The sequence below is a fragment of the Triturus cristatus genome, chromosome 9, assembly GCF_964204655.1.
Source record: "Triturus cristatus chromosome 9, aTriCri1.1, whole genome shotgun sequence".
NCBI lineage: Eukaryota > Metazoa > Chordata > Amphibia > Caudata > Salamandridae > Triturus > Triturus cristatus.
This window is the reverse complement of record NC_140592.1, coordinates 393,881,831-393,894,770: the sequence shown is the minus strand read 5'-3', so window position 1 is coordinate 393,894,770 and position 12,940 is coordinate 393,881,831. Positions and strand designations below refer to the sequence as shown.

At 43.7% G+C, this 12,940-nt stretch overlaps 1 protein-coding gene across 1 annotated transcript in view; it reads right to left on the bottom strand.

Annotated features, from left to right (window-relative positions):
- KPTN (kaptin, actin binding protein) overlaps positions 1 to 12,940 on the bottom strand; it is a 164,976-nt gene that overhangs the window by 130,365 nt on the left and 21,671 nt on the right. The window contains exon 2 of the mRNA XM_085625253.1: positions 2,650 to 2,732. Within this exon, the coding sequence (XP_085481379.1) occupies positions 2,650 to 2,732 (83 nt within the window). The remainder of the gene's footprint in view (positions 1 to 2,649; positions 2,733 to 12,940) is intronic.

Below are 12,940 nucleotides of genomic sequence, written 5' to 3'. Positions count from 1 at the left end.
TCACACAGGCACTATCACAGCCTGAAAATGTCCAACTATGCACACAACCCCCCTGCTTTAGATGCAGCTGGAATTTGCTGCCTTCCAAACCACACAGAGCTTCACAGATCTAGGTGGCCAAATGTCACCTCCCCAACACAATTCAACTCTATACTGCATGCCACGCTCTCCATCAGGAGAAAAGCGCATCAGGAAATAGGAGTGCACCACCCTAGTGCACACCTCAGTACCCACTTGGAACACAGTCCTCTGTATTGGGGGCACCAGAGTGCACTGGAAGCAGAAAGGGGTCATTCACCTACGTTGACGTATCACAGACCACACACACAAGTACTCTGTGATGCTTTGAGCACAAAATTATCCCCACTGCAGGTTTGAAGGCCTAACAAGAACACTGACTAAATCACACATCTAACGTTATTAAGACCTGTGGATCAGTTCAAGGAGTGATTTCATGTTTATACAATGCACTCATTAACAGCCTTTTCTTTAGGCAGACCTTGTCTTGCACTGTTCTGGAAACTACATTAAGCAGGGACTACATGGTAGAAGACTCGTCATTACTACTAGAAACACAATAAGGTACACCAAGGAAGCAAGATTAAAATTCCTATATTTTTAAGATATTACATGATTGGTACCGGATCCCCGCAAACTGCACCAGGCTTACTGCCTCACTCTGAATGATGGCACTGCAGCACCACAGACTGAGAACTGTTTCACACCCTGTCACATGGCCCTATGCTGACTTTGTACAGTAATGAGATGTGGAAGGAATTATTGACTGTTTTTGCCTCCTCTGTGATCACATCAGTACATCTGGGTGACTTAGCCGGCATGAGAAACCAGCACAGAAATGGATTGCAACATCTCCGGCTGCAGCCAAAATATGTATGTTGCTCCACTGGAGATTACATTCAGTACCCACAATATCTGAATGGCTCACAGACCTGACACAGATCTCTGCCAGTGAACAAGTGATGTACAAATGCCAGGACGAGTTGGTTATTCACCAACATATGGGGGCAGTTTCTGACTGACACCAATACACCCAAATGCACACCAACGAGTTCCTCTCCAACTCCATAACCATCCAGTGTGCATCTTTTTCATTTGATGGAACACCCTCTCTTCCTTCTTACTCCTCTCCAGCCACCAAGCAAGCACACCTTTGTTAATCCCTCAATAGGAGGACAGGTCAATGTTCAGTATTGCATTCCTCTATAGAGCAAGGCGTATTAGCACGCATTTACAAATCTAAATTTCATTTCAGTGCGTCATAATATAGTGGGCCCAATTTGTTTTCCTATGCTCCTTTTAGGTTGCCTAGGCAGTCTGACTTTTTATTAATGAGAGTTTTGTATATGCCCGATATCATCCATTTATCTAACTTGTCCTGTAGGACACTATTTTCTATTGAGGCTGCATTGTTTTTTGCAGTCTGGTCAATGTTCTCTGTTTTGAGAGCATTTCTAAGCAGAGAATAATCTATATGCTTGAGTTTGAGCCAATTCATGTTCTTCTGGCAGATTCTTGAACATTTTTAAGCCACCCTCCTCTGTTACTTCTCCCATTCTTCAAATTCCAGTGAGATTCCTCTGCCCAAAGCCTACCAGTTCACAAGTTTGTCCAGAGCATAGATGGTGGCAGCAAATTATAGTTTGTGGTGGGATGTCGCTGCACCTCTGGTGATCTCTAATGATCTAGCCTTGTAAATGAAGTCCAGTGACTGTGGCAAATGGGGCTCCTTCATTTAAAAAAATGTTGTTAATGAAGGTTAGTGTTTGCAAACATTTTGTGGATAGTTTTTGCAATAGTTACGGCAAACATTGAAAAAAGTGCAGACGTAAAATTCACAATCACGTTTGGGGTACCTCTCCTTACAGTAATCTTCAGATGATCACAAACATCTTTCTACTAAGAAACAGTCGCTGCAAGATGGAGAATGGCTGCCCATCGCAGAGAAACAACACACATGTAGTGTGCCATCATCCATTTGTGCATCTCATCTTTTTTCAGCTGGTCCTGCACAAGGGGAATACACAAAATTCCCATCCACACAAGACCCCTGTAGATTGTAGATGTCTGTGTCACTTAGGTATAGACCCTACCATGCATTTTGAGAAGAAGGCACGGGCATTTCTGCCCCGAATCCTCTCTGAAGTGAATTTCAAACTTCTAAAATGCACTGGCACTTACAGGTAGTGAGGTACTGCTCAAATTCTATGGACTAGATAGGCTAGCAGGATCTCTACTGGAGTTATGGAAATATCTACATTGCATCAGATCTATATCGATCCTTGTGTGGATCTTCTTGAAAATAGAATGCTATGACACAAACTTCTTAAGGCTAGGACTAATCCTAAAAGCCTGCAGAGGCTCATCTGGCCTACCCTGCAGCTGCACATCTGGCTAGCATGGAAGACCCCAAGTCAGCGCAAGGAATCCATAGATATAGAGAGGAAAAAAAGAAGCCCTCTCTAGCGCTCACCGAAGAACAGGTTTCTGTTACAAGCAACATTTCACACAAACCCCACCCACCAGCTGCAACTGCTGTCCTCTGTCTGAAGGCAATGTGGCATGTGAGACAATAGAGCTGTTGCTACTATGCAGCAAACAAATATAGTATGAGAGAGCATAGAAACATACCTTAATGAATGTTATCCCCACCACTAGGCCTCTCTTCGGGGGAGACTTGTTGAAATTGTCAATAGACACAATCTCTGCATCAACTGAAAGAGAAAATAGAATAGTTTTCTTGCTTCATTTACCGTAGGTATTGCTACTTTGTGACAGAATAAGGGCCTAATCAGTATAGTATATGCATAGTTCCCTCACAGAGAAACTATGGCGCTTACACTGGAAAGTTCTGCATAGCAAAATACATACATGCACACGTAAGCTAAAGAGGGAATAAACACTCTGGTAAAATGCACTCCAGTTCAGTAAACCAAACAATTATCTCTTTGAATCCAGTTCAGAACTAAATAACACTACAATGCATTGCACTGCACTACTATCACTTCTGATAAACAGCAAAATCCTACCAAGACACTTGAATTATAGACCTTATAAAATCTACAATTAGCCCAGGTAAACAGAGATCTCTAGAGATGCTCGTATAATTGTCTAGCGACAGCTGCGCTGTCAAACCAGACGATGAAAAGGCCTTTCCAAATGTTATAGTACATTGTAGTCCACTTTCATTTTCAACACAATTTCAACAGATTTTCAAAAGTTAATTTTCACCTTTTCCACTTGTTGAAGAGAAATCACACCATTTAGACACTCCCAATTTAGTTAATTCGAATTCAATGTATTTCATATATGGAATTCTTATCCCCGCGTCTTTAGCCATCTCTTTTGGTAATAATATACATTGATCTGATTTGTTAAGATCAGGGTTCTCCAAAGTTGCACCTGAACTCCGGAACCATGCCAGATTTTTAAGATAACTACATTTAATTAAATATGGATATGCTACAAATCTGGCATGGAGCCAGTCCTCCAGGACCGACTTTGGAGAACCCTGGTTGATAAACAAGGCTACGCTATCAGCATTCTTGGTGGTCATGAAAACTTCTTTCAGTTTGAATGTTTCTCCCTCGGGCAAGCAATGCAGTTCACAGAGCCTTAATTGTGAGAAAATAGATTAAGATAATATGTGCTCTATCCTTCTTCTCTACCTGTTTTGAGATAACATAATTGTGTGTTTAGATTGTGTATTCATCTGATGTTCACAGCAGTCCCTATTATGAAGGTTCTTCCCTCATGAACCAGTAGGATTTGGGACAACATTTTTCTCAATTTAAGATGGACAATGAAGAGTCTTCCCATACTAATGGTCCTGAGGGGATAATACCAGAAGCCCTTAAGGGGCCCATGGTTCCTAAATAGGAATTTCAATTTAACGCTGGGATGTTGAAAAAGACTGAATGTAGCTATATTATTTAATGGTTCTTCCATCAGATGCCACATCACGAGTGCAATATCTACATTATTAAGCGGTTGGCAGTTTTGTTTCATATATTAATTTCTGGAAAAATTGACAGTACAGGAAAGGGAAAAGTAAATATGTGTTGTCAATGTACAATTACGGGTCATTCCACAACACATATTTAAGGGACACGGTCTCACTCAAATAAGCTGAGCACCTCAACTCACCACTCCAACCAAAACACCTAACAGGAAATTAAATTCTTCACATGGAAGGCCGCCCAACTGATCTCCTCTGGGAGATGTTGCACAGCCTTCACTTCGATAATGCTCTCTCTATCAATTGTTGATAATCTTACCAATATAGTCAAGAATTAAGAAGTGCAGTAATGCACAAATTAATCTCTCACTAAAAAATTAAAAACATTAAAAATACAATACAATTGCCCTGTGTTACCCTCCAGAGATTAATAAAAGCAAACATCTATTCAGGCCTCTTGAATAACGTATTGCTATAGTCACTCTGTGCATCTGGTTTTAATACTTCTTAAGTGGGGTGAAAATGCCACAAATGTGCTTTTATCCTAAAGGACTACGTGAAATGAGAAAATTAACTTCTACATTTGTTACTCAAACCAAGAAGCATTTTACACTACTAACGGTATCACCTGGCCTTCAATTACACACAATCCAGAGAAATATCGAAATTCTCCCATAAAAAGATCTCCTCCATCCGAGAGGACATCATATCTAACAGCAAAAGTGCTTAAACGAATAAAATTAACAAAAAATGTACTTATTATCTTACAGAGATGATGCCTTACCCACTAGACTAGTGAAATAGGTGGTTACTTCTTCAGCGCTATCAAACAAACCAATTCTCCAGAGCCTGTGCAACTAAAAGGCAGTTCTCTGACGAGTATTGCCGGGGTCCCTAGAAATGCAAACACCAGATACTACTGTAAGCTCAAGGAAATGTTAAGCACCTCCTTTGCTGACGATGACTCTCAAGGGGTATCAAAGTCAAACAGTGAAGACTTACTGTTGAAGGGTGGTGTGGGATAAACACCTAGTTTTGGCAGCATATAAATATTTTACAATACACATAATGTCCAAGCAGAGTTATTATTTTTTTTTTTATTTTTTTACAAAAGATGTAAGACTTCGAATACCATTCATAAAATGTGCTCAGTAAATGTAGAATATTATGCTAATGTTTTTTCTGTAAAACAGTACCTCTGTAACTCTAAAAGTTCTCTGTGCATTTGCTATACAAGCAAGGGCTATATTTAGCATCGCTAATCCCATGCAACTGTTCAAGTGCCTCTGGGACAAGTAGTGTTACGCTATTGCTCGGTACCCGATTATAGTTTTGATCCTCTCACCAGAGCTACACCACAGCTGCCAACAGGGACCATGCTAATGGATCCATCCAAGTTGGCAGCAGTCAGAAGGCCTGGGGCGCCGGCTTGAAGCAAACAATAGCATCCTCAGAATGTGGCCCGTTAGTAGGCAGCTCTACAGACATGGGCATTCTTGAGGCTTTACAGGAGGGAAAGGTGGCAGTGAAAATGAAGAGGGCACAAGTGCACAGGTATGAAACAGTGATCAATGTCACTTGTACAAACGGGGCACAGTGATGCACAAGGACTTCAAAGAGCCTGGCCTCCCCGTGTTATAAACAACAATGATAATGTTGAGCAGACGCAATGGTTAGGTTCTAGTTGGAGTCAGTCAGTCAAAGGTCTTTATTCGGTTTAAGTGCAAACCATAAAAGCATACTACATAACAATAAATAAAGACAATTAAAGGTACAAAAATCATTTTGAATGATCAATAGCTCCTAAAAACCTATAAAAACAAACAATTTTAAAAAAGTTTAAAAGAGGACATACATAGTATAATTGCACTTTCATTTCCTCAAAAGTCTAATAACTACAGATAAAAAGTTAGCAATGTTAAAAGTTTCCCAAACACCAGTTAACATTTGGAGGTGGAGAAGAGCAGGTCTCACCTGCACAAAACCTTTATTTTTTTAAAATAGGGACTAAGAAGCGTTTCCTGATATCAATAAAATGCTCACAGAAAAAAAGGAAATGTGTAATATCTTGTGGTGAAAAATTATCACAGGAACAAGGGCCCAGATCCTCTACCCTTTTCCAACCTTTTTTCCCTCCAAAGAGTAGATGCAGTTGATTTAGTCTAAAGCTGGTCAATAAAAAACGGTGATTGACATTTGTGACATATCCTAAGTATGGTTCCATGGATGGTGTTGTTTTACATAGCTGGTGAGCCCTAACAGTTTCCTTTAACAGCTCACTCCCTTCCCTATCCATGGTAGCTAAGCGCAAAACATTTTCCTTGCACCAATTTAGGTCTCCTTTTACTAAGGCTTCTGGTGACTGATATAAATCAGGACGGCCCAACTTTGTTGCCAGTTTCTGAATGTATTTCAGCCAGGGTATGCATAACCCATAATCTAGTGACATACAGTCTTTCATGATCGTGCGATTGAGCTGTAGGTCCGGGTTTAACCAAATGCTTATCCATTTCAATAATGGAGCCACAGCAATGGAATCTTCTACAAAACCAATTCCAAGCTCCTGGTGGGTATTATAATTAGCAGTTGTTCTCGGAACTGATAGGAGGTTTTTTTAAAACCTATCCTCAACAATCTGTATACTTTTAACATTTTTTATACCCCATACCTCGGCTCCATACATTGCTAGGGAGAAGCATTTAGCTCTATATAATTGGATAAGGGCCTTCATTGGCCTGGCACCTAGCTTTCTGGCAAAACCTAATACAGCCAAAGTCGCTCTGGTTAAGACAGTTTTTTTTGCTGTAATTTGGGTTACCCAGGGTCCTTGATCGTCAAAAAGTACACCCAAATATGGGAATGACGATACCCTGGATAAAAAATGTCCCCCACATTTAAAAGTTTTGATCTTTGAAGATTTTTGTCCAATAGCCATTACATGCGATTTTGAGAAATTGACAGTAAGATCCAGCGCCTTCATAAAACCCGCAAAAGAGTCTAACAATAATTGAAGACCCACCGCCGTTCTAGCAAGTAAGGCGGCATCATCCGCGTATAAAAGTGCGGGAATTAGGCATTTCCCTGCACGCGGAATATCATTACATGAGGCGATTATGGCATTATCTAAATTATTTATGTATAGGGTAAAGAGCAATTGGAGTCTTTATTTCGCCATCGAGGTCTGCTTTCTTTAAGATGAAAACCACTTGAATAAATGCCTCCTCTGCCCAGTTGGTGTATTTAAACTCGCCTAGAGCAAGACTGAGTAGCAAATGAATGCTGCATGCCTAAGACACGCTTAGCCTAGCCTGTCTCTACTCATCTATGTGCCAGACTAGAAAAGGGCTTGGCTTCAGGTACGCGGTCTCCGACTCAGACAGCTGTCCAAAATGGAGTCACAACTGCCTGAGCTTAAACTAGTGTCTCAAAGTGAGAGTTACACGATTATGTTCTGTGACTGCATCTGCGTTTCCTACAAATAATGATAATTAAATGCCCCATATTCTGCTGCCTGCAGCCGAATGCTCCCCCCCACGACTGCTCATTTACCTCCAAAACACTGTAAAAATGTAGGCGCTATCATTACATAGTATCTTACATACTTTCTTACCAAGACTGGTCTTCAAGAATTCTGGCTCCGAGACCATTTTAGCTGTGCTTCCTTCTCATAAATTTAACCGTTTGACAACAAAGTAAGAATTGGAGTGGGGTCACAGTGCCTCTCACCGAGAAGCTATTTTCCCCTAATCCTTAACCACTTTACACACTAAATGAACTTTTTTTTTTTAGCATGGTAGCATGGTATCTCTTCTTTATCTTTTGCACATGTACTTGACTAGTGGAAAATGTCTGTGGGCAAATGTGAGGATAGAGCGGTCGACCTCGAAGTTGGGGAACTGTGTTCGAGTCTCAGGAGGGACACTCAACACCCCACGATTCTGGGCAAATCACGTAATCTCCCTGTGCTTAACAAAAATGAATGTGTCCCTCTGTAACGCAACTGGTGCACCTGTAAAGCGCTCTGACACCTTTGAGTAGAGTTTGCGATATATAAAAAACTTTTTAAAAAATGGTAGCAGGGAAGGAGAACACATCTTCATGTAAACTAGAAAGAGCAATGATTTCCAGAATCTAAAAGAATGTATAGGGCTTGCATGGCGATGTGAAGCCAGGAGGGTAACGGGGTGGTGAGTTTCAGTCTTGTTCTGTCAGGGTAGACACCTACCAAGTGCTTTGTGTCACACTGGCATGCGCAGGGTGTATGCCTGTCTTTGGTTACAGCCATGACCTTACTGGGGCACACATGAGAGGCCCTTGCCTGCCTTTGGGAGCATGAGAGGAGCATCCAACACTACCCAGTGCAAAAAAACTGGTCTCCTTGTGCCTACCAAGAGTAGGTTAAACATAGGCAGTTAACGGTTGAGTAGTATCTGCTCAGGTAGCAAATTATGATTGTTCTTCCATTTCTTACCGCACGCATGAAGCCTATAAGTATAACAAGAAGACATGTCCGAGCCATTAAAAAGCTGCGGGGCGCCTGCTTAACCCTTGTCTCACCCCAAGGTGTGTTGAGGCTTGCCGTATGTTGAGTATTGAAGGACAAGCAGTACTTTAAAAAAAAAAAAGTATTTTCCGCTGCAAAAGCTTTACGTCTTGTCTCATGCATGGGAGTAAAATGACTAACAACTGGTTTTCAAAACTTATTTTGCTCAAGTTGTCCTGTAAATACAACTTTTGATCTTTAACTCTCCTAAAACGTTAATTTGATCTAATACTCTACAATAGGAAATTAAGATTTTGTCATTTTAATTTTAAAAAATTCAAAATGACCTCAACCCTTGCTTTGAAAGGTCAGCGTTTGTGACCAACACTTTAGACGTCCTTCAAGTAAGTGTTCCCAAGCCAGCGTTATTAAGTCATACTACTCCACTAGATCTATAATGTTAAAGGGATGCTTAATGTTTGCCTGTAGCCTGGTGTGGTGTCTGGACCGTTTCAATATTAATTTGCGACATGCCTTTTTAAACAAGCATCGGCAAAGCCAATAAGTCTCGACTACAAGAGGGTTTGGCTTTGTCAACGTGTTTTGTTAGCCATGTTGTACTGTAGCACTCTAGTTGCTCCTTGGAACACTTTGGTAACAGGGCAGTTGATCACCAGGGAGTAAACTGACTGACTGCTGCTAGAGCTGAAAGTACATTTTTCAGTCTGCATATCAGTTTGTTTTAGTGAATTTGATGAGAAAGATATTTGAGAACTAAGAGAAAATATGTCCTCATTTTAGTTTTTGGGAGCACTAACCATTAATTTCTATGAGAAAAAAATGTTCTCTAATTTTTTTAATTTCTACAGGAAATGCTTTAGGTTTTACAATTTTGATTCCATGAATGATGACTTCAGGTGTGCGACACTTTTGTCATAAATACAGAATGTAAGCACTTTAGTTAGACCACTCTGGGGAGAAGGGGGGAGGAGCACATACTCAGACAACAGGGGGCAGTGGGAAGGGATATCCATGTCAGGCAGGCAGGAGGGGCAGTGGCAGCATGACGGATCATTGAGGGCAGGTGGAATGGGGAACAGATTCAATCACTGGAGGGCAAGAGGCATGTGACAGGTGTCAGGTCTGGCCGGTCGCGGCGCCTCCGAATCCAGCCTTGAGGAAAGATCGGCACCAAAAACTACAAATCCCATGAGGCCCTAGTCCATGGATCGTGGGTATTTGAAGACTCCACGCACGTCGGCTGAAGTGCGTAATTCGTTGTTCCAGGAAGTCGTGTTTGGCGCGAGAGGAGGAATCGACCACTCCTAGGAGGTTAGGCGCATCCAGGTACGAGCTTGTTGGAGTGTAGCAGGGCGCTGCTTACACTCATAGCGGACAGGTGTCTCAGCCGTTGTTGGTGGATCAGGAGTACGGGCGCAGAAGTCTTCAGGTACTTTTATTTCGGTGATGCGCACAAAGGATTTCGGTGAGGCATCCCAGCATAGAAGATTTGATTCTCCTGTCTTTTTCTAGTGATTCAGTTTTTAGAGGGCAAGACGGATTGCTTCTCTATTCTTGATACTTTTACCGGAATTTTGATGATCACAGTATTCATTTGATTTATATAACAATTTTCCTTTGTACTTGTATTAATGTTCATTGCGAACGCGAAGACGTGCATGGAGCACGATTGGTTGATTCTATTGGATTATTGCTGATTGATCTTGTTTGTCAGTAATTCAAGGAACAGCATCCATTGAAACTCCCCTTTGTTTCATATCTTCTATATTCTTTGTTAATACAAATTGCTTTTGGGGTATGTATCAGAGATGATTGTATGACTTGGTTGATGCTGTGTGAAAGTGTGTTGTTTGGAAAACTGATAATCTTCTCACCTTTATCTTGATAGGTATATGCAGGGAGCTATACACAGAGTGAGTGTGACTGAGCTTCACTTTGAATGAGAACACCCGCTATACGTTTATTACAGGTATATAGATGTATAATTGTTGAGCTCTTTATCGAGAGTAGACTTGTGGGAGGTCTGTACTGATATTTTGTCTTTCTATTCTTACAGGTTCTATTACCTGCTGTACCCTTCCTATCCCTTATCCCTCGCTTGATCACTTCACTATTCCGTGTTTTTATGTAACGGAGTTGGGGAGGTCAGGAGGTGGAATCTTTTGCATGTCGTTCCAGTCCTGAGGAGCTGCTTACAATTCACAGCGTGACAACAGGGGCAGCAGGCTGGCCACACAGGGCAAGCGGCAGGGGTAGTGGCAGCACAATGGACCCCATAGGCTGGCAGGAGGGCAGTGAAAGCACAACGAGCCATGGATGGCTCAGAGGGAGGGGCGGGTGCATGCACACAGCCAGGGGGAGAAAGGCAGCAAGCTGACCATACAGGGCAGGCAGGAGGAGCAGTGGCGGCACAATAGACAACACAGGGCTTGCGAGGGGCACTGGAAGCACAATGGACCGTGGAAGGCAGGAGGTAGGGCAAGGACAAGCTAAGGGGCCACTGAGGGCAGGATGGAGGGGACAGGAACACGGAAAACGCAGGGCAGGTGAAAGTTAGCAGTGGCAACAAGCTAACCACGCAGGAGAAGGTGGAAGGGGTAGTTGCAGTACAAAGGATCATGCAGGGCAAACGTCAGTGGGAATGGCAGCAAAGCGAACCATGAAAGTACAGGAAGGAGGGCAGTGGAAACATAACTGACCATGAAGGGCAGGATGGAGGATGTAGGAGCATGCACTCGCACAATGGCATGCAGGGTGGAGGGGACAGGGGCAGCTAGCTGCCCATACTGGGAAGGCTGGAGGAGCAGTGCAGCACAAAAGACCACACAGGGTAAGTTGGGGGGAGGGGGCACTGGCAGCACAACAGACCGTTGAGGGCTGGGACAAGCACATGGACATGGAGGGCAGGGACCTGCACATGGACAATGAGGGCAGGGGTGAGAGGGGTAGAGATAGTAGCAGCAAGCTTATCATGCAGGGATGGCGGCAGGGGCACTGGAAGCACAACGCACCATGGAAGACAGTAGGGAGGGGACAGGAGCACAGACAATGGGGAAAAGGCAGGAGGGGTGCAGAGGCAGCAAGATGACCAAGCAAGTCAAGTGGAAGGAACAGTGGCAGCACAACTGACGACGAATGAAAGGCGGGCAGGTTAGTGACAGCACAGCGGACCATGGTGGGCAAGAGGGACGGGCAGGGGCATGCACAAAGAACAATGGAGGGCAGAAGGTTGGACATAGGGGATGGACTCAGACAGGGAGAAGGGACAGGGCAGCAAGGTGACCATGCTGAGCAGGCGGAAGGGGCAGTGGCACAACAACGGACCAGGCAAGGTAGATAGGAGAAAGAGACTCTTAGTATACTGCACCCTGCCCCCTAGGCCCAAGAGACCTTCTCTTGGAGTGATTGACATACTTAAAAGCAGTGCTGTGGCCCTGTCAGACATGGTGAGGACAAAGTCGAATTGGAGCAGTGAACACTGTTGCTGCAGTCTGTAATGTCAGGCCTGCTGTCATCTGTATACCTGGGTCACTCAGGGTGGCACAACCAGTGCAGCTGGCCCCGAGCACCCCTTTACCACCCATGCCCTGGGAACCACAGTACCATTTACCAGGGTCTTACAAGGGGGGCAAGGTCTCTGTCAATTGGAGACGCCAATTAAACATTTCACTTTTAGGGAGAGAGGACAGGCACAGGCACTGGAGCCTGGTTAGCAGGCTTCAGCAGCAGCGAGTCTTCTGCAATGGTGGAGAAGCGTCATCCCACTGGCTCAGAGCCAGCAGCTGAAAAATAAAACAATATTTTAATATTCAGCAGCAGGCTCTGAGCGAGCGCATGCAGGGTGGGGTGGGGCTGGGGGTCACAGAGAGGAGTGGTTGTGCACTTCTAAGTGTGCATGTCTGTTTGGCCAGCCAAACAGACATGTGCAGTTAGATTTCTCAAACCGGCTGTATTCTACAGGTGGGTGGAGAAATGTACCAGATTCCCTGTGCCTGAGAGGAGCATCTAAACAGCCCACTCAGGCTAATCCCAGCGTCTGGATTGGTTGGGGAGTCTGTCCCAGGGAGTATAGGAACTTGTAGCAGCAGGAGATGCGCGAGAGAGCAGCAGGAGAAGCATGGAGTGGCCGCAGGATCAGGTAAGCTTTTTTTTTTTTTTTATTCACCCACCACTGCTGCTGTCCTGCAAATTCCCTCCCCCCTGGCATATTGGAAGCAGCCACAACTTGTCTTTAATGCACTATCAGAGTCAAAAGCCAGCATCTAAAACATCCAAATGGGGCAAAAAGTGGGGGGGGGGGACATCTGCAAAAAGACCCATTTTCTTACAACCATAAGCAACTTAGGCCCCACCTACCTTAACAGTCACACATCCTTCCACCAACCAACCAGACACCCCTGCTCCTCAGGACTCCTACTCACAGAAATCCCAATCATACACAGAACCGGAGCAGGAGGACG